The 25,011-nt window shown below is 41.6% G+C and overlaps 3 protein-coding genes across 6 annotated transcripts in view; all 3 read right to left on the bottom strand.

The window, feature by feature from the left end:
* cpamd8 (C3 and PZP like alpha-2-macroglobulin domain containing 8) overlaps window positions 1-12,601 on the bottom strand; it is a 41,925-nt gene extending 29,324 nt beyond the window's left edge. The window contains exons 1-19 of one of the 2 annotated variants that reach the window (XM_071487683.1): window positions 11,913-12,601; window positions 9,476-9,627; window positions 8,882-8,904; window positions 8,029-8,194; window positions 7,701-7,753; window positions 7,036-7,053; window positions 6,326-6,380; window positions 5,935-6,048; window positions 5,538-5,622; window positions 5,304-5,412; window positions 4,937-5,164; window positions 4,655-4,825; window positions 4,407-4,535; window positions 4,058-4,256; window positions 3,770-3,945; window positions 2,360-2,509; window positions 1,967-2,128; window positions 1,700-1,842; window positions 851-913 (exon numbers count right to left, since the gene is read on the bottom strand). In XM_071487683.1, coding sequence (XP_071343784.1) covers window positions 851-913; window positions 1,700-1,842; window positions 1,967-2,128; window positions 2,360-2,509; window positions 3,770-3,945; window positions 4,058-4,256; window positions 4,407-4,535; window positions 4,655-4,825; window positions 4,937-5,164; window positions 5,304-5,412; window positions 5,538-5,622; window positions 5,935-6,048; window positions 6,326-6,380; window positions 7,036-7,053; window positions 7,701-7,753; window positions 8,029-8,194; window positions 8,882-8,904; window positions 9,476-9,627; window positions 11,913-11,998 — 2,282 coding nt within the window. In that variant the 5' untranslated portion in view covers window positions 11,999-12,601. Of the gene's footprint in view, window positions 1-850; window positions 914-1,699; window positions 1,843-1,966; window positions 2,129-2,359; window positions 2,510-3,769; window positions 3,946-4,057; window positions 4,257-4,406; window positions 4,536-4,654; window positions 4,826-4,936; window positions 5,165-5,303; window positions 5,413-5,537; window positions 5,623-5,934; window positions 6,049-6,325; window positions 6,381-7,035; window positions 7,054-7,700; window positions 7,754-8,028; window positions 8,195-8,881; window positions 8,905-9,475; window positions 9,628-11,912 lie in introns of those variants that run through there. The other variant, XM_071487684.1, reaches the window with a different exon arrangement.
* Window positions 12,602-12,994: 393 nt separating this feature from the next.
* Window positions 12,995-16,488, bottom strand: sac3d1 (SAC3 domain containing 1). 3 transcript variants are annotated; one of them, XM_071487698.1, is made up of 5 exons: window positions 16,150-16,246; window positions 15,682-15,758; window positions 15,131-15,548; window positions 14,370-14,652; window positions 12,995-14,013 (listed from the first exon to the last, which is right to left on the bottom strand). In XM_071487698.1, the coding sequence occupies exons 3-5, from the start codon at window positions 15,383-15,385 to the stop codon at window positions 13,547-13,549; spliced, it is 1,005 nt and encodes a 334-aa protein (XP_071343799.1). In that variant the 5' UTR covers window positions 15,386-15,548; window positions 15,682-15,758; window positions 16,150-16,246; the 3' UTR covers window positions 12,995-13,546. The 3 variants fall into 3 exon arrangements, with proteins under 3 accessions (XP_071343799.1, XP_071343798.1, XP_071343800.1); XM_071487697.1 differs by lacking the exons at window positions 15,682-15,758; window positions 16,150-16,246 and adding an exon at window positions 16,264-16,488; XM_071487699.1 differs by lacking the exon at window positions 15,682-15,758 and having other exon boundaries at window positions 16,150-16,256.
* Window positions 16,489-17,855: 1,367 nt separating this feature from the next.
* Window positions 17,856-22,356, bottom strand: haus8 (HAUS augmin like complex subunit 8). Its single transcript, XM_071487701.1, has 10 exons — window positions 22,123-22,356; window positions 21,773-21,837; window positions 21,566-21,627; window positions 21,195-21,333; window positions 20,729-20,836; window positions 20,542-20,645; window positions 20,175-20,333; window positions 19,248-19,389; window positions 18,672-18,813; window positions 17,856-18,362 (listed from the first exon to the last, which is right to left on the bottom strand). Exons 1-10 carry the CDS (start codon window positions 22,185-22,187, stop codon window positions 18,236-18,238), a joined length of 1,113 nt encoding a protein of 370 aa, XP_071343802.1. The 5' UTR covers window positions 22,188-22,356; the 3' UTR covers window positions 17,856-18,235.
* Window positions 22,357-25,011: the final 2,655 nt, after the last annotated feature.

Here is a 25,011-nt window from a genome sequence, read left to right as displayed (position 1 = left end):
ATTACTTTTATGTCAGCAACACCTGTGTCAACACCAACACCTGCACCGGTGTAACTACAGCAAACACTTTAAAACGGATAGGTGTGAGGGACAGTCAGGTGTTGACCCAATCTGTTTCTTTGAATGAACAGGGCTGAGATCATTATTGGCAACACATATTTAATGTTGGTCTTGGCAAATGGTCACAGGGCATAATAAACTTGAAAAACTGCATGTACGCCCATTCCTTTTGATCAAAGTTGCCCAAAATCCACTTTAATAGACTTTAAGTGAAATCAGAGCTTTGGACTTCACAGGAAATTAGGCAGAGCTGAAGTCCCATCCAAAGGAATCAAGCATATGGAAATCTATGGGCAACTCATTTATATTGGCTGAAAATGAATGGAAGGAGCTGTTGAGAAAGTGACAGTCCGTTCCAAGATCGCCCAATTTAAATGAGGCTCATTCACACCCAGAGGGGGGAAATCTTGGATGCTGCTACATGATGGATCATCCGTCTTCTCGCAAACAGATTTACTAGCACCTTTCCTCTCTTCTCTCATTCCTTTCTTCTCCCAACAATCTGTCATCTCATCTTCTCTCTTCCTTTGCAGCACTCACTTTTTGTCCTCACTTCCCGTCTTTTCTTGCACTCTCTGAATGTAGATCTCCTTTTGTTTTGTCGCCCTTTCACTCTTCCAGGTTTTTGTACATGTGCTCTTCTCTTTCCTCCTCTCCTCTCCTAAATGTTTCAGATTGTGACTAAATCCCTTGTAGTAAGTATAGACAGTGTGGTGCACCTCATACGTGTAGCCACAGGCATGCAACACACATACACATGAGTGAAATATTTATATAAAGATTTAAATACCTGACGTTGAGGCAATGCCACACCCAAGTCTCTGGGAAAAATGTACGCCTCCGCTTCTCTGCTCTGCAACCAAAACACAAGCTGACATCAATAAAAGGCTTCAGCTGCTCACAATAAAACAACACCATAATTGGAAAATGTATTATCCTGAATTCCACACTGACATTCTCTGAGTCACGTTATGTGTTTAATGTTCATCTCTTGAATGAGAAGTATTCATGGCATTGAGGAAAGAAGACCTGAAATATGGACAAACCAACAAAACCCATTTCTTTTGTGATGTTTTTCTCTGCTTGTCCGTTACACAACTCTGAGACCTTATTTGACCGAAGCATGACAAATATTGAAATGTGTATATGGAATTTATAATTGTTTGGATCATGAAGTAATTATTTCTCTCTCATGGGCTTGGTTTCAAATTCATTGTTTTCAGAGAAGTACATGCCCTTATAACAGTGTGTGGTCCAGTCAAAGATCACAGAAAATTGATATCAATAATTTAACTAAACAGTATGAACGTCAATTACTGGCTACCCTTGAGCAAGACAAAAAATCCAACCCTACTCCCTCTTTGTCAAGGTTCAGTCACACATAATTAACTTTGTTGTGTCTGATAACTTGTTTTAGTAACTTTCAGATCAAAGAAAACATTTACTTTCAGAGATTTTGACCCTTTTGAGCTTTTATATCAGGTAAGAAAACTTTTCTAAAAGCCACAACTAAGGCAGTTGAAGAAGAGAATATTGGGATTTTTAGGCATCTGACAGTGGTGAGTTGAAAGGCAGAGACTGCCTCTGATATTGATGTGGATTTTCTGCTAAAACAGTATCTCTGGAGCAGGTCCTTTACCTGGTTGTGGGGCGAGAGTGCATGGCAGCCACTAAGGTGGACGTGTGTGGCTGAAAGGCAGGAACAGCCTCGTCTGTGTACATGCCTCCGCTCTGCCGGTGGTTTAAACTCACCATATCTGTCATCACAACCAGCCCTGATTCCTGTGTTAAACATACAGAGAAATAAACACACACACACACACACACGCACCAAAATTATGATTATTTTTTTATCCCTGTACCATCACTGTGGACCCTTTAACTACCGGTAAGTGTGTGTTCTCACTGTGAAAGCGAAGCGTGCATCCTTGGTGATGTCCCAGTGCCATGGAAACACAGAGGAGCGCCTGCGTCTCTTTGATGACAGCCCAGGCCACCAGAAGTGTCCGTCATCTTTAGGAATGCCGAAGGCATCTGAAACATCAAAATCTGCCAGCTCTTTAAACACCTGCACAGAGGAGACACATTCATGTCAGCACACAAACAGCAGCACAGAGTCACTTATATCTAGTGACTTAATATCTCAGAAACAAAGCATCTATTAGTGAAAGTGACGGCCTTTAGATGAACACTTATATGGTAAGCCACACAAAACATACATCTACTTTTTTTCAAGTGAACATTATCAAAGTGAAATACCATGAACTATACACCACCAGAAACTATTAATACAACCAACCTTGTCAGGACTGAGCTGGAAGTCAGGCTTTAACAAGTAAAGACTCTTATCCACAGTGGCCACACAAACACAGGAGCCCCTCTCTCCCCGGACATGCAGGGTCACTGGGTCCCCTGGCATGGATTCATTAGTTGACAGAGAAACAGACACCTGCAATCGAGCCAACAGAAGAAACACAATTGATAAGCATACAAAAAAAACATTTCTAAAGACCAGCATGCATTTAAAAAGCACTTTCTCTAAACCATAAAACTGTACATTACGATTCAACCAATCTTTCGCAGTAGAGCTGCAATTCATAGTTATGTTTATCATTTTTTCATTCATCAATTACTCACTGGCTTTAACAGAAAATAGTGAAAAATGCTGCACAGAATTTCTAGGTGCCCAAGGTGAGATCTTGAAATGGGTTGTTTAGTCTGACTAACAGTCCAAAGCCTGAACAAAAGAATGATATTAAACCAACAAAGGCAACAAATCCCCACATTCAAAAACCTGGAACAAGCAAACTGCATTTTTGCCAGATAAATCACAGATCAATTATTAAAATAGTTTTCATTTATTTCTGTCAATCAAATTTACTAAATCATTTCAGCACTAGTTGGCAGTGTTTCCTGACAGAGCCTAAGAGGCAATTTGTGTGTCATTTGGAACAACATCAATTCAGTAGTGCTGAGTGGTGAGATATGGTGGGAAACGACAGGACAGAGAGTGGAAAACTACAGCCTTTGAAAGAGGAGGGATGGTGAGAGTCGGCCATAAACTTTCACAATTCAAAAGTGTTTTTCAGTAATGTGCAGTCACAAATTAGCCCTGTTAATCGGTTCCGCTGCCCTCCTTTCACCACTCCGTAACCTGTCATCCTCTCCTGTCACGACCCCACTCATCTGCCTGCGGCCCACATGGCCTCTGTCTCATCATGCCCTCACAACCCCCCTCCTCCAACACACACACACACACACACACACACACACAAACACACACACAAACACACACACGCAGAGTGTTGTAATGGCATACCACGGAGCTGTAAATACTTCAGGGAGTTAACTCCACCTAATGCAGGCAGGAACTGGGGATCTCTCCCAGGCCAACACAGCTGTTTGTTTACAGACATTACACTGTGAACTGAGCTGGTGCATGGACACTTGCACTCAGCTCCAGAATGTATACTGAGCGTGCACCGTTTTCCCCAGGTTTTTAATGAATATTATACAATGCAGTTATTCTTATAATAACAAGAAAATCCATAAATGTATATCCAACAGTATCAGTGTTTGGGAACTTACCTCCAGTTATCATACGTTTAATATCTAGTGTGTGTTTATATAACAGGGTAATACAGATACAATGTTTTTCTCTGGATAAATTGCATGGATAAAAGGAGATTCTTTTTCATTGTTTCCAAACCTGGTTCTCAAAGTCGGGCTGGATAGGGATTTGCAGGCTGTCCGTGACACCCTCACCATTTTCCCTCACGTAGTAGACCAGCAGACGGCTGACGGGTGCCATGCTGTGACTAACAGGAAAATGTAGGTAAGTCAAACAGCTGTCCATCTCAGCCTGGGAGGAGGAGCCTGCAACACCTGGCAGAGTGATGCGAGGGTAAGGAAAGGTGACTGGGGTGGCATAATCTTCAGGAGACTATTTGGCATTCTGGTGTTGAGAATGCTGAGAGCAGAAGAAAAAAGTACTTACTGGAGGCAGAAGGAGGCAGGTGGGTGGTGTGAATGTTTTTGTCAAAGGTGACTGTAGCCCTTTTTCCTCGGTGTGAGGCTGTCAGGTTGACGGGCTGTTGGCCTGATAGGATGATGTTCCCCTTGGATATCACCTCATAGTACAGTGTGAAGTTACAGGGACAGGTGGATTTGAGAGCCACTTCTGCCTCTTGGCCAATCTGTACATGCAGAAAAATACAACTATGATTACTTTAAGGATGATACTGTAGCATTGTGATGCATTGAAAGGTGTGAACCCCAAAAAGAAAACACAACACCTAATGGCAACATTGATGCATAACACTCCACATTCAGAGGACAACACTTACCTTGAGTGCAGTGCTGGGGCTCTGGATCTGGATGTGACACCTGCTGGGAGAGTACCAGCTACTGATGGACAGATAGCTGGGCAGGTACTGGTCCCCTACTGTCTTTCCATTAATAGATGTCACCTTGGTCTATGCCAAGCAAAGACAAAACATTCTAACACTTCATAAAATGTACTTAAAATTACTTTCTCACTTCACCCTGTTTACATTACATTAATCTAGAAACTACTGCCACTACAACCACTGACCTCTAGCCAGACATACTGGGCAGCAGTGGGGATGGAGGGGATCTCAAAGGTGGCCTGGCCGTCCTTAGAGATTAGTTCACTGGTGTAGACATTGTCCTTGGGGGTCAGCTCTGCCTTAACACGCACCCTCACCCCATCAGCTGGGCTCCCGTCAGGGTAGGTCACCTCAATCTGCAAGGAGAGGGTTAAGAGTAGGTGGGGGAAAGGGAAAACTCATAGACTCAGTAATGACCTGATTTATCTTGAACTTTCAGCTGTTAAAGCGGCTTTTCATTGTCTCACCTTCCCTTTGTAGGGCAGACCAGGCTTGAACTGTTTGCGTGTGTCCTTGGAGTACTTGATGTCGATGAGCTGCTTGTGGACGGGTGTTGAATCGTCAAATGTGGTTTGCCTGCTTCCGTCTACGCTGGTCACTGACGCCCAAATGCTCACTGTGCCCCTGAAGTGATCTGCTACATCCAAGGGCATCATGTCCTTGACACACAGGCTGAAGTTTGCAGAGCCTTTGATCTGAGAAGAGCAGAGGAGTGATCTGGTGTTGTGAATGTGCCGGGATTCAGATAAGCAGTCTTGTTTCATTACCAATCTCTAAGAAATTCATAAACAGGAGCATTAAGATTTCTGTTGACCAGGGAATAAATAAACTGACCTCCATGTTTTTAATCACAGGATGTCCCATCTCATGACGGTAGTAGCCCACTCCATTCACAGTCATATTCACTGTCAACTTCCCTGTCACTGGTTTCCCAAAGGTATACCTATAGAACAGTGACATGTCAGACAGCCAAGGTCAGCGAATCTATAAACAATTAAAAAGCATGACAAATGTAATAAAACAGAGCTGCAGGATTCTAATGGATGGTCAAAAGTTTAAGTGACTTGCCTGGCCCTGACGGTGGCCTGCTCGCATGAGTTCAGGTCCCAGATGTAGCGTGGTGGATCTATGACCAACTCAAACCTGGGCATCACTGTGAAGGAGGCAGAACAGAATATTACTTTTGGGTAGATCTGCTTTTTTAGTGTATGTGTGCTGCATTATCTCATGTCTTGCTTGTTACTGGATTTTTGTTGTTGATGCATAAAATGATGTTATTGTAATAGAAGGTCCTTGAATATTACAGATCAACTTTATGTAGGCCGTCTGCACAAAGGAACTACACACAAAATCATCATATGACTTAAAGACGTTAAAAACACAACCAAGGACAACTGAGAGCACCCAAACTATAAAGTTTGTTCGTTGTTGTGCAAACAACTGTCTCACAGACGCAGGTCCTCACCATATTTCTGCACTTCAAATGACTTGTTATAGGTGTGGCCCTGCACCTCCACAAAGATAAACCAATCCCCAAACATAGGCTGGTCAGACAGAGGGAAACTCATGTTCACAACCCCTATAAGAGAGAGAAATCTAGTTAACACATTCGGTGCCTGTGTGCCTGATAGTTATTAACCATATACCAACATATACACCGCTGATATTACAATTACAGTGCAGCAGTGAATTGTACAGGATGTGCTTGTTACCTATCATCCTCCTACAATTACAAGTTGAAAATGGAAAAAGTCTTTACTCTGTAGTGGAAACATTACCTAGAGACACTGTAATGAAATGTGAACATACAGGCTACACAGTGATGCTGCAAAAATACTGCAGAGGATGTGGCTTACCACAGCAGACAGATTTAAGACCCTTCCACTGGACCATCCTGGATCCTCTTGGATCCTGAAGGATCAAATTAGGAGACCAAACACCAAGTGTTAATATTACATATTACAGCATTAGAGTGCTGAACTATGTTAGTTGCACATTTGCATATTGTTGTTACACAATGGCAACATCTTGTACTGTAATTGTTGAGTCGGGGCTAACAGTCCTTGAACTGAACTTGACCCAGAGACCTGGCTCCTATCTCAGACCACTATCAAAATACTTTTACAGCTGTTCCTCAGGTGACCCATATGCTGCAGGTAAGAGGGTATATACGCAAAAAATGTTCTTATGACGCAGAAGCTTGTTATTTGCCCTACAAACATCTCAGTATCTGAGGAGAGAGACAATAAATGAGCAAGGTCAGCAAGTACAGGAGGGAGACACTGTATGTGGGTGGTGAGGTTGAGGGGGGTCTGATGAAGGAGAAGAGAAGAGAAGAGAAGAGAAGAGAAGAGAAGAGAAGAGAAGAGAAGAGAAGAGAAGAGAAGAGAAGAGATTCCTTTCATGTTGTTTATCCTTGCACTGTTCCAAAGAGCACCCTGTTATCTAGGTGAGCTGCCTTGATTTCTGCTCTGTAATCTCAAGCCAGACTGGGAACTAAAATTGCCACTGTCCTTCCCGGACGTGGCTCTGCCAACCCTGGGTGGTCCTGCCAGCCTCCACTCACCAAAACATACGCCTCAATCTGCAAAAAAAAAGGAGAAAGACAAGTACAAGATGTTATGAATTAGATTAAAAAAAAAAACTGTAAAGCTTAGAGAGGATCCTATACTTCTTCCCGGTGCTTCACCCCACTCCTTCCTTATCCAACAATCATCCATCTGTGAAAGTGAATACTGCCCTTTACCAGCAGCAGACCTTTATAGCTGCAAACATCAATAAACCATCTGTCTGCACAGTTGCACAGTATATTTGGAGCCATTGCTAACATTCCAAGAGAAATGACTCTGGCTCGGCTTCTGTAAATAAGTGACTGTACATTTCTCTGCACTCAGGGCAGGCCAGATTCCTCCTCTTAATTTCACCAATTAGAGAAAGGAAAGGCATGTTTGTGCTAGATATTATGCTGTTCTATTGCTGGAGTGATAATGGAACATCGATCGAATAATGTAAACAGTAATATGGGCATTTAGAATTTTTTTTTTTTTAAAGACCCATGGATGGAATTACAGATTTTACAGCAAATCCTATTCATTTTTAGTACAAATTGTTATTCAGTTGTTTGTCTTTTGTGTGCCCGTTCATCATGATTGGTGTGTAATGTTTGCAGTGTTTCTGGGTGCATGCACTGGATGTGCAGGTGTTATTTGCATAACATAATTTTTCATTTACCTTGTCATTAACGGGCCTCAGGTCAGGGGTGACAGTGTAGACATTAATCAGCACTGTAGACAGAAAAAGAGACACAGTATTGTAAAGCAAGCTTACATCCTTTCAACATGAAAACTAATATTTTGGTAGCCCTTTTAGATCAACAAAGTTAGTGCAAACAAAGTTAGATTCCATTCAAGACATGGCATAATATCCATGGTAGGACAGCATCTTTTAACTGATTTTCATTGAGTTTTATTCAGTGACAAAACCCTAAAAATGAGCCTCAATTCTCTGCATTTCTGCGCAGCGATTAACTGATTAACTACCAGGTGCACTATGAGGGAACCTTTATGTTTGGGTTTGTAGACGGGCTTGTCAGTCTGGATGAAGACAGCTGTGCCCTTGCTCTCCACTGTGACGGTTGTGTAGTTGTGGAAGATGTAACCTCCATCTGTGAGGTGACGGTTCCCCCACACCTTCAGATGGGCCTGGCCTCTTAGCCCAGAGGGAACCTGGTGGTCCACACAAACACACAAAACACACACACACACACACACACACACACACACATAACAGCAAACAGAATCAGAGCTGAATTCACCAAAAGTAAAATTAGGTCAGTGGGGGAAGGTTTGAAATGTTTACTCTAGACTGTTGCAGTGACACACAATCAGAAAATATGTATTTGATTTTAACATTTTAAATATTTTTTTTAAAGAAACAAAAGCTACAGAATAACCAAAGAACTACATTTATACACCAGAGGAAGATGCCAAGCTATAACACTGCACACTACACATGACTGTATTTCACGAGAATGAGGGTGGAGGTTACAGGGAGGGGAGAGCAGGCAAGGGAGAGAGAGAGAGAGACAGAGGGGAAGAATCGAGTCGTGCATACTAGATTGATCTATTCCAGCCTTCGGGGGCGGCGGACCATACATGCACGTCAACAGCTGTTGCATATTATATTGAGGCTGTTACCTTATTCCCATTGAATGAGCAGAGACAGATGTTGCATTGCAAATAATGTTAGTGTTGATTTGCATGTTGCCTGAGGAATGTGAACTCAACGGACAAGAGGTTCTCACTACTGTGCAGCTGTCACCGCTAAACAGGGGCGTGCATTTTAAATGTGTCTGGAAAGCAGCATGCACACACTGCAGGACACTGCAAACTAAGTTGCACAGACAGACTCACCTTTAGTTTGACGGTGCCTTTGTCTAAAATAGAAACAATGAGATCATTTAATGTGGGATATTTCTTCACGGCTTGCCACACACTTATAAATCTCAGTTCTCAGTTCTCAGTTCTCTCACACACATCCGTGTAATATTATTAATATTCAGTAGAGCTACTGCACTGTGGCTGACTTTCCCTGGAGGTTCTCGTCCAGGTTAGCTGGACACCCAGCTGCAACCTGTCTCCATGCCACTTTGAGGCAGAGCGAGTACAATCTATTAACGGTGCTGTCAAACAAATCACACACTGTATATACTAAGAGGCTGGTGGGATCGGCTGAACTGATGCCTCCCATCATAGATAATGTCTATGAAAACCCCGGCTGGTCAGAGGCATACAGCCAGGGCAGGGGTCAATTAGGCTCATGCTGTGTGTGTTCTTCAATCTACATGTATGTTTCTGCCAGCATCCCTGTCTGTCTGATCTCAACCTCCCCTGAATAAATCACACAGAAGAGGGGAGTAGATCATAGCTCAATTTGTTAGTGCAAGTTTTCTTTCTAAAAGTAATGCATTGTGCCAGTGTAACCTTAGCTTCAGAATGCGTCCTCACCGAGCACTGAGCCGTGGCTGTGGGCCACCGTCTGTCCTTTCACCGACAGCTGCACCTGGACGCGGGTTTCTGCTTTTGCATTGAAGATGGTTATGCTCACGCTCTCCTCCACGCCTGCTCGAAACACCGAGGGTGCAGCAACCAAATAACCCCTGAAAGGAGAGAGGGAGGAGGAGACAGGAGGGAGAGCGGGGGTAAGGAGAGAGGTGAGATAGAAGGAGAGCAGAGAGGACACAAGAGTGTGCAGGGGGGGTAAAAGTAGAGGTGGCAAAGCAAAAGGAGAGGTGAGGGGTCATAGAGGGGAAGTGTGACAGGAAGAGGTATATGGATAAACATGTATTGCATCACTGTTTACGTGAATGCGGCAGTGTAACTGTAGTGTTGTTTTTCTACAAATCATACAGGTTAATTTGAGCATAAGTTCACCTTTTTTTTTCCTCATTGTCTGTTTCTCACTTTCACTCTAACCCACACGCACTCTTCCACATGTACCCATACACAACAAATCACACATACAAACAGGGACATTCCACGTGGATTTATGCAGCGAGATCAGGTTTAATTGCAACGGTTACCAGGGACACGGTACCTGTTGGCCAATGAGCTTTCTGCTCGACTGTTTTCTTTGGGTGGTCTGGCACCTCTGACAGAACCTTGGCGTCTGTTTTGAAAAATAACGACTGAGATTCCACACAGCCACTCTGACATTTAATTGAGGGAAGGAGCCTGTCACTGAGGTCACAGAGCAAAGGTCATTCTTTGATGATTATAAACAGTCTGGAAAAAAAAAACCCAATTGAAGTTTTATTTGGATGAAAGAATAGCATCATTTAGCACAGAGGGGCTATATCTCTCAGGTAACAAAGGTAGAATAATTGGAGCTCTCTTGTTAGCATGGTCCTGCAGAACTAACTTGGACAGCGTAGTACGTTAGGGGTTAGTCAGGGGTATGTAGAGCAGATGACAAAAGCGTCCACCGAATGATGTGTTGTGTTTAAGTATCATTCAATTAGTTCTATTATTTGTGAGCATGTGTTGATTTGGGAAAAGCAAATACCAAATCAGTAATGCCACCCACATGTGGCAGGCATACCTGAATCAATCCAAGTCTAAACATATTTGTGTTTGATGAATTCAGTCTAGTCATTCCAGCTCTAGTTCTTAAGGCAAACAGGCCTACTCACTCCCTGAAAACTTAAATGAAGATCATACAAATTAGGAGTGAACAAAGCCTTGAGCACAAACCCAATTGCATGCCTGAGAGAAAGATCAGGTGGTTGGCATTACAGCACTACTGCATTACAGCCGGAGGCAACTGCAGTTCCTGAGAGAGAAAGTCATGAGAAAATCCCCTGGAAAATAAGGCTTCGGGAGAAGGAAGATAATACGAGGAAATTGACTCTGTGCGTTTGATCTACAGTGAGTTTAACCAGCTCTTGGATGAGCCTGGATCAGGTGGTGGAGACCATGCTTATTTCAGTCACATGGCATCATGTACTCAAGTTCTCCTTGTTTTTGCCCAACTTTTGTCCTCAGCTGAGAGCTGGTCAGTGCCTGAGTAGGATTTGTGTTCTCCTTTGTAGGTAAAGTCCTTACCAGCCAGCTCTTTTTTTTTAAGGTCAGTCACATGGTTTCATGTTTCTAAGCCTTTTGCATTTTGCCCAAAATTCACCCTCAGCTGAGAGCAGTTCAATACATGACAACGACATGAGCTCCTTTTCGTAAATCAAGCCTGCGTTTGTCAGTAATCTTGTAATTTTTGTTTATTTTCTACAGTGAGCTGCATTCCTTACCTCCCCCCCTGGACAACCTGGAAGAACTGTTTACAAGTCTTCACTATTAACACAACTCTCAAGGTCAGGATTAAACAAACAGCTGACAGGAGTTGGACTGATTCAAATGACTGAGTCAGTTTTACACCCCCCCCCCCCCCCCCCCCCCGGGTCTGGAGGGATAAACTGAATAAAACAGACCACAACCATGAATTCACCTGAAATATCTGTCATTTTCAGAACATATCATCAAGTGATGGGCAACCACAACATGAAAGGCAGCGCAGGCCACCTTCTCAACATATCACTTTTTGTAACTGCTCACAAGTCCAATAACACAAGATGTTATGTAGAAGCATGACTGACAAAGGTGTCGTTATAGCACAGTGTGATGGCAAACGCTGTGATATAGTGGCAGATAGGGACAGAGGCTTTATGCAGCAAATAGTACACATCAATGATCAAGGTGCTTCCTGCATACATCTTAATGAAAAGATAACGCTGCTATGACAAGTCCAAAAAAAAAAAAAAAAAAAAAAAAAAAAAAAAAAAATCTGGATCTTTCTTGCATATTTGAAAGAGTGTAGCTGAATTGAGAGCATCGGGAAATGCTTGTAGTAGCTTAAGCACAAAGCACTGCACCACATGCAACATCGGCTACTTACTGTCTTTCTTGTGCATAACTTCTGCTCACGTTGCAGATCAACAAAGTCCATGAAAGGCTCAAAGCTGTCAAAGACAACCGCAACATTTTGGCCTCAGCAACCGAGATACTGCAGGATATCGTCTCTCTGCTCTGAAGGAGGCTGGAACTCTTGACTCCAATGAAAAGATAAATGAAAGTTTAACAGTCTGAGTCTACAGCCCTCTCAGTCTATCTATCCATTGGAGCTGCTTGGCGTGATTGGTGTGCAGAGCTTCGTCCGGAACACAAAGATCAACTTTTTGTAATAATCATCCCACTTCGCCAAATCCAGTTCCAAGCAAACCGTGTTTTTTTTTTATTTTTATTTTTATTTTTTTTTCTTTTAGAGCCCAGAGCACACGGACAGTCCTCTCCCATGTGCCTTCACCCGCCCCGGTTCCGTTCTCTCATATTTCAGCATTACAAATTGTAAGCGTCCTCCCACTGCAGCGCGCAAAAAAAAAAAAAAAAAAAAAAAAAAAAAAAATGTCACTGTAAAGAAATGTTTGACAGTAAAAATCCGTGCAACTCTCGCTTCCCCGGTTCCTCCTGATCTCTTTCGAGTCGGTTGATCTTTTTTATTCCGCTCCTGCAGCAGCAGCGGCAGCGGCAGCGGCGAGTCAGGAGGCGATCAGCGTCAGGCTGCGATTCATTCACTTCAATACCTCCTCTCACGTCTCTGCCGCACAGAGCATGACTAACCCCAGTGAAAGGGAAGGCACGGACCCTGCAGTTTAAATTACTACAAGATACCTGCACGTCTCATGCTGTTGCTTCAGTCCACATCTCAGAAGATCTTAAAAAAAAAAAAAAAAAAAAAAAAAAGGGGAAGAACTGGTTCCTTTTGCGTTGGAGAACATTACAAGACTGCCACGCTGAAAAGTTTTTAAGAGGAACACATCACAAAACACCTGAAGCAGAATTATGTATCGTTTAGTGTCTTTTTGTAGTAGTTTGGACTGCGCTGACCCCCCCTGTGCAGATATCTGCTGCCCTCAAGTGGTACATGGGATTAAACGCACTGAAAGTTTCTCAATGACATTACAGGCCAAAAAAAAAATCTCTTTTAGGTAACAAAATTTATTGAAGTGTTTCTGAGGTACTGCATTTATGAGAATAAATGAACACTGTTGCACAGAAGATTTTCCAGCAGGTTTTCTGAAATACTGAACAAAAAGAACAAAACCAGTAAACAGTAACAATATAAAAACAATTCACATCTTAAAGTAATTCAGACACTTAAAGAGTATGAGGATGAAAAAGCACATCCAGAACCGAGAGGGAACTTTTTTAAATTCAGCCTCTCAGTTAGAGTAGACGCTTGGCTCAACAACAACCCTGACCCTAATGCCTTACCCTGAACTTGTATGAATCTAAAGCATTTCATTTGTAAAACATACTGGCATTGGGCAACCTAGAGGGAAGCCCTAAGGCTCAAATCCAACAAGATAACAAGAGTACAAGAATGAACCCACAGCTGCACTGCTGAAATGTCCATGAGAAAATCTTAAAGTCCCTGTCAGTTGCACTGAGACTTCCCTGTGGAGGGAGTTAACAGACAATTTCCCTATAATGCATTACTTGTATTACTAATTAACGCCTTTTTTTTCCATCTCAAGTGCAACCATGAATGATACTCACAACAGTGAGGTCTCTCTGTTTCTCAGCCACTATGTTGTGATACAGTTTACAGTGCAGTTTCCCTTGTTCAGGCTCAGTGAAAGCAGCTTTGGAGAAAACCACTTGGTCGCCCTGGTTAACCTCCAGTCCGTAAGCTTGACAGAGTTGGGCTGTAAGTGACGTGTCTAAGGACATGAGCTGAGCCAGTCTATCAAGGGGAAAGCGACAGTTGCGGCTGTTGTATCCATGGCTGAATATTAGCACCAGATCTCTACGACACGTCACCAGGTGCCGGTGGATCGCACAACACTGCAGGAAGTTCAACCTCTGAGCCAACCGGAGCAATCGCACAGGGTTTCGCTCCAGAAAAGCCCGATTGATAGACAGAGCAAGGCTGACGGCAGGAGCGCTGCGAAGCCGCTCAGGGAGCTCCATGATGTGCTGCGTGGCACGGGCTGAACCTGGAGGAGACGAGGAAAAAGAACGTTATCAGCAAATATGGTGAAATCATCTGGGTTGTTTTCAGGTGACTGTCTTGTAAAGCAGGATTTATAAGCCATACAAAAAATATACACTTACATATGCCTGCTTTTGTGTAAGTAATAAACAAAATCTCTTCCTTTATGTAAAAAACACAGACTAGTGCTACACTTTGTCTTCAACGTAAACGTATTCAGGAGCTATGCTGAACTTTTTCAACAGTGCTCTGCATTAAAAGCCTGCTCATATAATATAACGCTCAACATGCATACAAATACATAATATGATACATGCAAAAACCTTGTTTAATATTTAATTATTACATATAGCAACCAACCTAAGTTGTAAAGTAGACCAAGAGCCTGAAACTCTTCCTGATTGGGATGGGGTTCTGTTCCAGTTGCATAGCAATCCAACAGCCAACTTAGATTCTCCTGCAGGTGTGTGTCGTTAATGCGTGGGTCGTAGAGTCGCAGCGGCTCACCACAGAGACGATAAGAGGCATAGATGAGGAAGCGTACTGTCCGCTCTAAAATGGCCACGCAGTCCAAGCCAGACACCCTCTGGATGATCATGTCCTGCTTGACACCACGCAGCCGATCAAACACAAAGCTATACACCTAAAAGACAAGGATAATTTTCATGAAAGGAAATGTGCCTTAGAAAGTTTGTTTTATGTATCTACTCATGTAACTTCAATATTACAGTGTTCTTCCTCAGCCAGTCACAGATGAACGATGACAAGATCAATTGTAAAAGCCCTGCATGCTAGACCAATGTCCCAAACTAATTTTTCATTACATCACATTTTATGGCCACCAGTCCCTCACAGTTTTGTAATTTTCTAATCAACCTCAGTTCCAAATTACAATACAGGTTTGTATGACACAATAACACAGACAGATTCATACAGGGGGCAAAACATATCAATCTAACCAGATTGTGTTGTGTAAACAAACAACTGCATGTAAGCTCAAACTTCACTGACGATGGTGTGTAGATAATGCCAAACGTTTCAATTCTAAGTGAACCATTCCCTTAATATATGAGACAATAATAAAAACAAAGAGAGTGCAAAATAGATGTGTAAATACTAGCCTCAGTCCAAGGATGCAGACTAGGGGAGGCAGCGATGTCATCAATAAGGTAACACACAGTTTTCAGCAACACAGCAGGTGGACGGAGGTCACTGGGATTTGTCGAGTCTTTCCCAGCTGCCGGTCTGGAGTACTCCTTTACAGAACGCAAGGGGTCTCCCCTGGGTCGTCGATCTCTTTCTGTGCCCACTAACATCTCAAAACGGTGAAGGCGGTTTTGTGACTCACGGACCCGCAGCTCATGAGCGGGGCACATGGTCTGGCAGGTCCCCTTGGGTACTGTCTCTTTTCCCTGTTGCCCACGTCTCTCATCCTCCTCCGCTGGTCTCACCTGTGCTTTGTCCTGGCCTCGCCATTGCTCCTGGTTCCTCTGCCTCCACTCTCCTCCTGTTGGTGCATCCCTCCGGTGTGAGTGAGAGCTGTGTGCACAGGTTTCATTAAAAGTTCAGCATATGGTTTCACGAGAATAACATCTACATTACAGAAAGTAAATACAAGAACAGCAGCCTCTATCATGCTGGCCCTCATCGACGCTTGATAATCTCTACCCACCTTCACACAAACAAATATAGAAGAGTGATGACTCCTGTTCTGTCTGTGTTCATCATTTTCCTATGGCTTGACATTTTCTAAACACAAATATACATTTAAAAGTTCATCTGTCTTTTTCAGCGTAGAGAACACCAAATTACTTAACCTTTACTCTCCTATTTAACTTAATCTGTACTAATTACTATTCATTTTTATGTTCACTTGCATTTCGTTTTCGCGACCTGTATTCAATGCAATAACTGTTGACTAAAACAGAAATGGCAAATTGTTTAGTCAACTCTGACATGCTGAGTCAATCTATGGTGTTTCTGTGTAGCTAGTAGCTTGTAACTGCCCCACTGAAAGCTGTTAGCCACTGTAATGTATGGCTGTAGCAGCGCTAACGTTGATGCCTAGCCATTAGCTAGAAACGACTGTTAGCTAGCTAACAGCGACAGATAACGGACGAATGACACTTTTTCTACCTACCACTATATTAGTTTCACTAAGCAAGCTGTCAACATACAATAAAAGCCTTGACTTTGAATAATATTTTTACGAAACGCGTCAGTAGAGTGAAAAACAAACAATGTTTGTACTCACATGCGACGAGACGCTCTCCTGCGGTTCATTGGTCTTTCAGGCAAGTCGTCACTTTCCAGCATTATCCAATAAAATTTGTCTTTGTTGTTTTGCCACGACGTCACATCCGGAATCGTGCAAGTGCATTTACAGCTAAAGGGAGAAACTTCTGATTTAGATTTGTTTAACTCTCCAAATTATGTTTATGCCTCCCATGCACTTCAGTTCTTCCTGGCCTTGATTCCAAGATTTTGGAAACACTACTTTGAGATTCCTGTCCATGTTGACATGATTGCATCACATAAGTTCAACAGATTTGTCAGATGCACATCCATGCTGCAAACCTCGCGTTTTACCATATCTCAGAAGTATTCTGCTGGATTCACATCTGGTAACTGGGGAGGCCACTGAACTCACCCTCTTGTTCATGGAACCAGTTTGAGATTACTCTTGCTCTGTGACATGGTGCATTATCGTGCTGGAAGTAGCCATTAGAAGACTTTCAAGCCATAACTGATTGCTATTAATGAGCCCAATGTGTGAGGAAGAAGACATTCCCATCATTACACCACCACCAGCATTAACTGTTGACACAAGGCAGGGAGCGTCCATGGTCTCATGCTGTTGACAACTGACCCTACCATCTGCGTGCCTCAGCAGAACCCTAGATTCATCAGACAAGGCTACATTTTTCCAGACTTCAGCCTCAGACTTTTCTTCTTGGCTGACAGGAGCGGGGCCCAATGTGGTTTTCTGCTATTGGCGTACATCCACCTCAGGGCTCGACATGTTTTGCATTCTGAGATGCTTTTCTGCTCACCACAGTTCTAAAGAGTGGTTATCTGAGTTACCATGGCCTTTCTGTCACCTCCAAACAATATTAAAACCAATCCGTCTGGCACCAGCTGTCATTCCAAGGTCAAAGTCAATGAGATTATGAGATTTTTTCCCCCATTCTGATGTTTGATGTAAATATAAACTGAAGCTCCTGACCTGTTTCTGCATAATTTTATGCATTACACTGTTGCCATATGATTGGCTGATTGGATGAATGCATGAATAACCAAGTATTCCTACTAAAGTGCTAGGTGAGTGTGTAATGGTAAAATATGAGAGGCGCATACAGGGGCTACAACGAAACGTATAAAAGTGGACTTCACCTGTCTTCGAAAACGACCAGTAAATTAAATTGTCGTTTTTGTCAGTTATATAGTGAAAACACAGTACCATGCAAAAGGTTTAGGCTCATTAATTAGATTCTTATACATGGCACAAAACCATGAGGAAGGTATCTGATTGGTAACAAATTCATTCTGCAGCAATGACCCCAAACATTCAGTCTATCTACATCTGCAGAGACAAGAAGAACAAGGAGTCCGGCAACAAATGGTCTGTTGGAATTACATGAAGAGACAGGAGACTCTGAGACAATCTAAATCAACAGAGGACATGTGGCTAATCCTCCAAGATGTTGTGGAACCACCTACCTGCCATAGTACCTTGAAAAACTGCTCAAGTGTATTGGGAACTGATGCTGTTTTAAAGGCAAAGGATGGCCACACAAGACTGATTTGATTTTGTTTTTTTATAACTCTGCACTTTGCATGAAAATAATCAATAAAAACTTTTTTTTTATTATATAATTAAAACACTTTTGTGCAGTAATGTACATTGAACATGTGCATTTCAACTTGTCCAGTCCTCCTAACTCTTAGAACTCTGCTCACATATTTGTATCCGCAGCAGTAAGACTCCATTCAGAGATTTTGCAGGTGTACTTAAAACATAAAACTAGAATACCCTTTATTGTTGTTTTCTATTTAACAATGTTCCGTCCATAAAACGGCATCAGTCATTATTCAACATTTACAATTTCTAATAAAACAGCTTCAAAGAAGTAAGACACATAAAAGAAAAATGGCACCAGGGAAATTGGAGGGTGGAGGGGCTATCAAAGTGCATGTACTGTGTATCCCTTGCTGTGTGGTAGCTTTCACTGTTTGGGGCAGTAGAGCTCCTGGGTTCTTGCTGTGCCGAGATGCTCCTCCTCAATAGCCTGCTGGACATGGATTGTATGGCGGCAAACCAATGATGACAGCTCCAGCAGCTCTGAAAATGCACTGGGGAAAAAAATGGAAAACAGTTTGAGTATCTGAGTACAAGTGTGACCTAATTAATATCTAATCAGTATAATTTTTTAGGTGCTACTGAATATGTGCGGGCATTCAGTTCTTTAAAAATAAAGTAACTTTTCACTTTTTCAACCGCAGAAATACAAAATGAATCTATTTAAAGAAGACAGAAGAAGAGCGACAAATCACTCTTAACACTCAGTGAAATCCTCTGGGAAGGAACAAAAGAGCAACAAATAGAAATGCTGATGTACAGCAGACCATGTAAACACAGCAGGGTACTATGTATGTGCCTACCCTGACAGCTGCTGACTGATGTCCTTTGATGTCATTTTCATGTCCCTGAGGCACTGTAGAGAGGTGCTATTGTCGTTGTGATCTCCCTCTGTGCACTCCATCAGCAACTTCTCACTCTCTTTCAGGGAAGCTTCAGCCTTATCTAAAACAGGTAGGTAACATGCAGATATTATTATCATAACATTTATCACAACACATATAACATATGTCATTTCATGTTTACAAGATCACACACTGGTTTGGTAACATTCTGTCAGCTTGTGGAACAATTTTGTCAATTTGTCAAAATCCAGAAGCAAATTGTTTAAAATGATATGTCTTTTGTGAAGACCCTGAAAACCAACGTCTTACAATAACCAAAGAGGTCCTATGAAACACCAGCATCTTTCAAAGTCAGAGTGATACTGGTGACTTAACGTTACAGATTCCTGTATGTTTGGTCTATGCTCCTGTCAGTGGTTTGAAGAGGACTGTATTGTATTATAATTTTCAAGATATTTCATGTATGACTAACGATGTTGTTTTGTGCAACTACAACCTACAACTTTTTAAGCTTATAAACATAATAACTACAACCTAGAAATTCTCTTCTGTCCACATCAATGTAGAAATTCTTGACAGGCAGCTCGTGTCGGGTGGTGTCAACAGCTGTTGCGAAAGTCTTGTAGTCCTCTGTGAACTGCTTGGCGGCTTCTGCTACAGGAGTCAGTGCAGCAATCTGATAGAAAATGATAACATCAGCAGGATGAGAATCATACTCATACTGTTTACACACAGTGAATACAATTTTACATTGAAAGAAAAGTAACCAGATATTCACCAGCTGTTTTGATTGGACCTTATCAATCACTACAGGTGTGACCCAACAAGCCTCAAAAAGTATGAAAAAGCAACAAAAGCGTCTCTAGCAATAAATGTCAGTTTTTGTGTTACGATATTCTGCCATACAGACAGACATTTCAAATTTATATTATACACGAGAAACATTCTGATTTCTAGCTATAAGACCCTTTTGCACTAGGGTTGAACAATTACATTATCAGCATTGCAATATGGCCAAATCACAGGAGCTGCAATTTTTTGACAAAGGTAAACTGTGTCCCAGCATACCATAATAAATGAAGCACTGTGGTGTTAGAGATGGGCCCTGCCACAAATTGTTTTCTCCAGATGTAAGGGAACATGCTTGTTTGGTTACAACTCCAGCACAAATCACACCATCATCATCGTTTCTATATTTCTTTTCAGTGAAAATGAAATGCAAAAATGACCAGTCCCACTAAAATGCGACTCATCACAATGACAATATCTGTCACAATAATCGCAATATGATTTTTTTCTGCACATTGTTTAGCTCTATTTTACATCGGGTTCAAGATTCAGCTATGAGTGTTATGATTGTTGTTGCTTGGCAGGGAGGTGACATTCACATTACATCTGTCATTATGACTGCGAATTCAATTGAAAAGTCAATGACACTGAAAAAAAAAAAGTTTTTCTGACCTGCAAATCCAGCAGCTCATTCCCCAGCCTGTTCTTTTCTGCAAGCAGGTATCGGCACTTCTTCTCATGGACCTCATTACGCAGTGCCTCCTCTTCCTCCATCATCTGCAGAATCTTTGCCTCTGCCTCCGCCTTAAGTTTTGCAGTATTGTGCTTCATCTTCAGTAAAAACATGACAGAGACAGAACCAGATCATTCATGGTTTGGGACTCTTGTCATTTGCTCTTGAATTTGTTCATTTCCGACTGAACACAGTACACAAGTCAATAAAATCTACTTAAATGATAGTTTTATTTAAAAACTGATTTAACAAGGCAGATACACTGAAAACAGTTTTCAGCATATCAGCTGTACTTGACCAACTCACCTTAGCTGTGAGGTATGCCAGTAGGAATGTTTGCATCTCAATGTCCCTCTTCTCAATCTCTGGGTTTTTCTCGGGTTCCGTGCCATTTTCTATCACTGTTTTATCTTAGACATTCAAAAGAAAACTGTTATAGGATTGTCCCATTTGCAGTTAAGTCCACACATTTTAGGGGTTTAAATCAGTTTACCTTTAATGACTGAAATGTCAAAATCTGGTCGAAAGCAGTGTCCATCTGAGAATGTAGACTGCAGAATACTTTTACCGAGCAGTGATGGTTCGTTTTCGCGTGATATTGCTGTCAGGAAGATAACATGAATAGGCAAATGGATCTTATTCAGACAGTTTCATTGGCTCAATTAGAACTTGGGGGAAACAAGTTGTTAAAACAGCACTACTGTGTTTCACTGGAAGATATCAACAACTGACTAAACTAGAACCATACACAATCCAAGTATCAACAACATAACCTTTATACCTAAAATAAAGACCTTCTTTAAATAAGTTAAAGTATTGGGAAGTTAACATCAATGCTCTTAGGGCACACTACAGTTAGCATATTCACTTGATTTAAATCCAATGAAGATCAAACTGAAAAATTTACTCATCTGTCATACACTGAATACACATTCAAAATTATTACAAGAGGAACTTACATGTTCCAAGGGTTAGGGTCAGAGCCTGTGGGGCCACTGATCGTCTTGGTGGAGTGCCCACCTTTGGTCTGACACCACTGGGTTTAGGTGAAGAAGGCCGCGGTGGCACAGCAACAGACTCATTGGTCAGCGAGTTACTCTGTTAATGGTTACGGGGATGCAATAAGACACAAATGTGTAACATCACAAGGGTGACAGTAACAGACAGAAATTAAGACATGAATCATTCAAAAATTTAAAAGAATATTGGAATCTTAGATCAACGTCCCAAATAACAATACATAATGTGCTTGGATTACCAGAAGTAACTAACATGCAAACTGTAAAAAAAAAATAAGAAAAGAATTTAAAAAGAAAGAAGTTAGCAATACCTTTGAAAGTGATGACTTCTCAGCAGCCTGCATATATCGAGACTTGACTATAGTTCCACTTGCTTAAGTTTGATAAAGAAATTTTCAGATATTAATTATGAGAGAGAAAAAACAATGAAGCCTTATTATCCATAATGAAGCATATAGTTACACCCGTACACTCAGTTATCCAATGTAACGCATTGTGAACTTAACACAAATACTTACATTTGACACCTTTCTTCCCAGTTCCACTGCTGCTGGCCTTATTAGCACTGTTCCCACTTTTCGAGCTGAAAACAAAGAAAGTAGCACCAGTAGAAATGAGGAACAAGATAAAACACAAAAGCTGGCATTTTTTAAAGAAAACGAGCTAAACACAAGGCTAAGATTCGACGTTAGCTTAACTACCCTTAAGTTACTTTAGCGTTACACTTCACAAAAACATAAAGATGTGTACATTTAGTTGCTTAAAAAGGCTACTCATTGGTCATTTGTCTGGTCCAGTATCAAATTCTCCTAAAATCAAACTTGCCACAAATCTGCGAAGCAAAAGAAGGTAAAACAACAAGGACTACCTTTTAGCGTCGGTGGAGGTATTTTTGAAACCACTTGGCCCTGTTGTTGTTCTTCTCGAAGCCATAATGTTTTGAACCAAATTTATTTCCACCGGAGAGAAGTTCTTTCAGAGGCTTTTTGTTATGTTTACCCAACACTTTCGTGATGGCTGCTGCTTTCAGCTGAGTGTGAAAACAAACATGACGGAGTATGGAGTGTCCGGTTTGAGGACCCCGCCTGTACGCCAGTTTTGAGAGCCGGCAGAAACATGAAATGATACATTTGTTCCGTCCTTCTTCTTCTTCTCTGTACATTTTGTGGCGATTTGCAAATATTGAAAGTGAATGCTGACATCTGCTGTACTGGAGTGTGTGCGTTCATAGTCAATGTATTAATCAATGTATCTTAATACTGTTTATGAGTACATAAATACTTTTCTCTGGGGATACCATATAACTGACTACTCCATGGTGAGTCTGGCAGTTATTTATAAGTATTTATATTCATAAACACAATCACAGTATTCCTAGTGATTTAACTTGAATATAGCTTTTTCAGATTCTGATTACCTCAAACCTGATCACACAAAGCACCAACTGTGTGTCAACGGTTAGACACCAAACATGTAAAAATAGCTTGCATACTATTATATCCTGGTGTTCTGATTTACAGATTGTTTTTTTTTTATGTGAAATTACTGTCTTTACTTCCCAAATTTAAATTTAATTTAATATTCTCCATTTTATTTGAAGGCGTACTCTCCACAGTTTCTCGGGGGATGACAATGATCTCTCTGAATTCTGCCTAAAGGCTGATGTACATTACCCCAGAGCCAAGATTATTCACTGCATTTGTAATTTTTAGATGCCCACTCACAAGCCATTTTCCATCTCTACCCCCTGTAGTTTATCCATCCATGTCATATCAGTGATGTCAATTAAGATTTTAGCTTCACATGCCATCTCTTTTCCCACAGTGATGTTTTCTTACTCGTACAGGGAGTAAACATAATAATATCAATGCCTATGCAATCTTCAGTCTTCTTTCTGAGGCTTATAGGGTTCTCTTCTTTGTTGACATAGAGATGCAAAGTGATATATGCAGGGCTGTTGCATTATATTGTACAGTTGTTCACATTACTGTGTCCATACTTTGTAGCTGCACAAGTGAAAAATATATGTTAGAGAAAGACTGCAACATCTGCTCTACATTGACTTCAGAGGATGTGAGAACCTACAGTTCCTCTAGTAACCACTAGATGGGTGTAAGGGTCTGCATCCATGTCATTGTCAGCAGATATTTGGTAACAGTTTTTTTCAAGTTAAAAAAAAACGTCAGCTTATATCTAAAAACAGTATATTTTCCTATTCTGTACACATATTAATATATTTCTTTTGTTCACCATTTGTTAGGAGGATAGGGCCAATGCTTGCCATTGAATTGCTGGAAACCTGTGTAAACACTGAAAAGGTAACTAGACTATCACAAGACTAACAGTGATTAGCTGACTGACTCTGATATACACGGAGGCAATATAGAGAGCCCAGTCCACCTCAGTTGCATGTGTGCAATTGGGGAACCCAGAAGTTACCCCCCCACACACACACACACACACACACACACACACACACACACACACATATACACACACACACACACACACACACACAGAACTGTAACGTCAAACCTTGATTTTGGTGCTGTAAGCCAATAGAAATGATAACCCCCTCACATGCATGTACCTGCATGTGTGTAGGTCTTGGTGTCTTCAGCCCATTTGTGTGGATATCTGCTTAGCAAGTTCCCTTACCGACAGTTTACTGGCTGTTTGTGTGCTCAAGTCTTAAAGAACATAATGGGTGCTGATCCCACCTGTCTGGGCTGGCCTTGGACAACAGGAAGGACAATAGGAAGAGAGTGGGTGTGGGACTGGGTGGTAAACACTGGTAAGCAACTTCTGTCCTAAGTCACTTCCACAGACATAGATGGATAAACCACTGGGGGAAGAGATGGAAAATAATGGTGGCTTGTGAGTGGGAATCTAAAAATTACAAATGTAGCTAATAATGCAGTGCGGTAGTACAGTTTACCCTGTACTATCCCATAGTATTATTTTAAATATACATTTTAAAACATTCATTGATTAAGAGCTCTATAAAGTGAGTATGCTGGATAACATCCAGGTATTGAAGCTAGTTTTATTCTGACCTTTCTGCTTTAATGAAATTTCATGATAAAGGTTGAGCATTTGGGCTTGGCACTAAAACAAATCTCTCACAAATACAGTCTGTATTTGTGTGTGTGTGTGTGTGTGTGTCCTACTTTATCAGCCCATGTAAAGGCCGGGTCTTATCATTGCTCTACTCTCTCTCAGTGTAATAAAGCCTTGAGGCAGGCTGCCGTGTGTCTGCATGCTGGCAGTTCATCTCTCACCACCAAGCAATGCCAAGACCAATAGCTGCTCTGAGGTGGACAACTAGTGCTGTTGATGAAGTTGATGTGTGCAGCATTCACTGTCTTAGATTCAATCAGTCGCATTTTTAGATGTTATAGTATAAGTGTTTTATTGGTATAGTGGTTTCCTTTTACTTGTCTCTGGGGTAAAGAATGAGATTCAGTCCACTGCTGCGGAGCTGAAGTGAAAGAGTGAGAAGTGCATGTTGAAAGACATAAGTATAAAAGACATGGAGTCGCTGAAAGAGAGTCCTTGTCTCCTTGCTCAGCCCACCTCTCTTGCCTCTCTCTCTGCTCCGAAACTCTGACGTCTAATGAAGGATTTGTCTATGTCACTGTGACCTCACTGATACTCTGCTTTGCCACTTGAAGGTGATGAAAATGCGAGACGAAAACAGCTTTAATTCATGTCCTGAATAAAGTGAAAGAAAAATTGTGTTCAGCTCTCCCAGCAC

The sequence above is a fragment of the Trachinotus anak genome, unplaced genomic scaffold (genome assembly GCF_046630095.1).
Source record: "Trachinotus anak isolate AG129_WGS33_773 ecotype Australia unplaced genomic scaffold, CSIRO_AGI_Tana_v1 ptg000010l, whole genome shotgun sequence".
NCBI classification, from domain to species: domain Eukaryota; kingdom Metazoa; phylum Chordata; class Actinopteri; order Carangiformes; family Carangidae; genus Trachinotus; species Trachinotus anak.
This window is presented reverse-complemented; position numbering and strand designations above follow the sequence as displayed.

Excerpts from the sequence above, each read along its gene's own strand:
- haus8 (XM_071487701.1), bottom strand. The coding sequence starts at position 22,187 with ATGGCTTCGAGAAGAACAACAACAGGGCCAAGTGGTTTCAAAAATACC. Across the intron at positions 20,837-21,194 it reads GACCCTAACCCTTGGAACAT|CAATATCACGCGAAAACGAA; the intron begins GTAAGTTCCTCT and ends TCTTCCTGACAG. Across the intron at positions 20,646-20,728 it reads TGACATTTCAGTCATTAAAG|ATAAAACAGTGATAGAAAAT; the intron begins GTAAACTGATTT and ends TGAATGTCTAAG.
- sac3d1 (XM_071487697.1), bottom strand. The coding sequence starts at position 16,325 with ATGCTGGAAAGTGACGACTTGCCTGAAAGACCAATGAACCGCAGGAGA. Across the intron at positions 15,549-16,263 it reads AGGAGAGCGTCTCGTCGCAT|CTCTCACTCACACCGGAGGG; the intron begins GTGAGTACAAAC and ends CTGTGCACACAG. Across the intron at positions 14,014-14,369 it reads TGGTCTACTTTACAACTTAG|GTTCAGCCCGTGCCACGCAG; the intron begins GTTGGTTGCTAT and ends CGTCTCCTCCAG.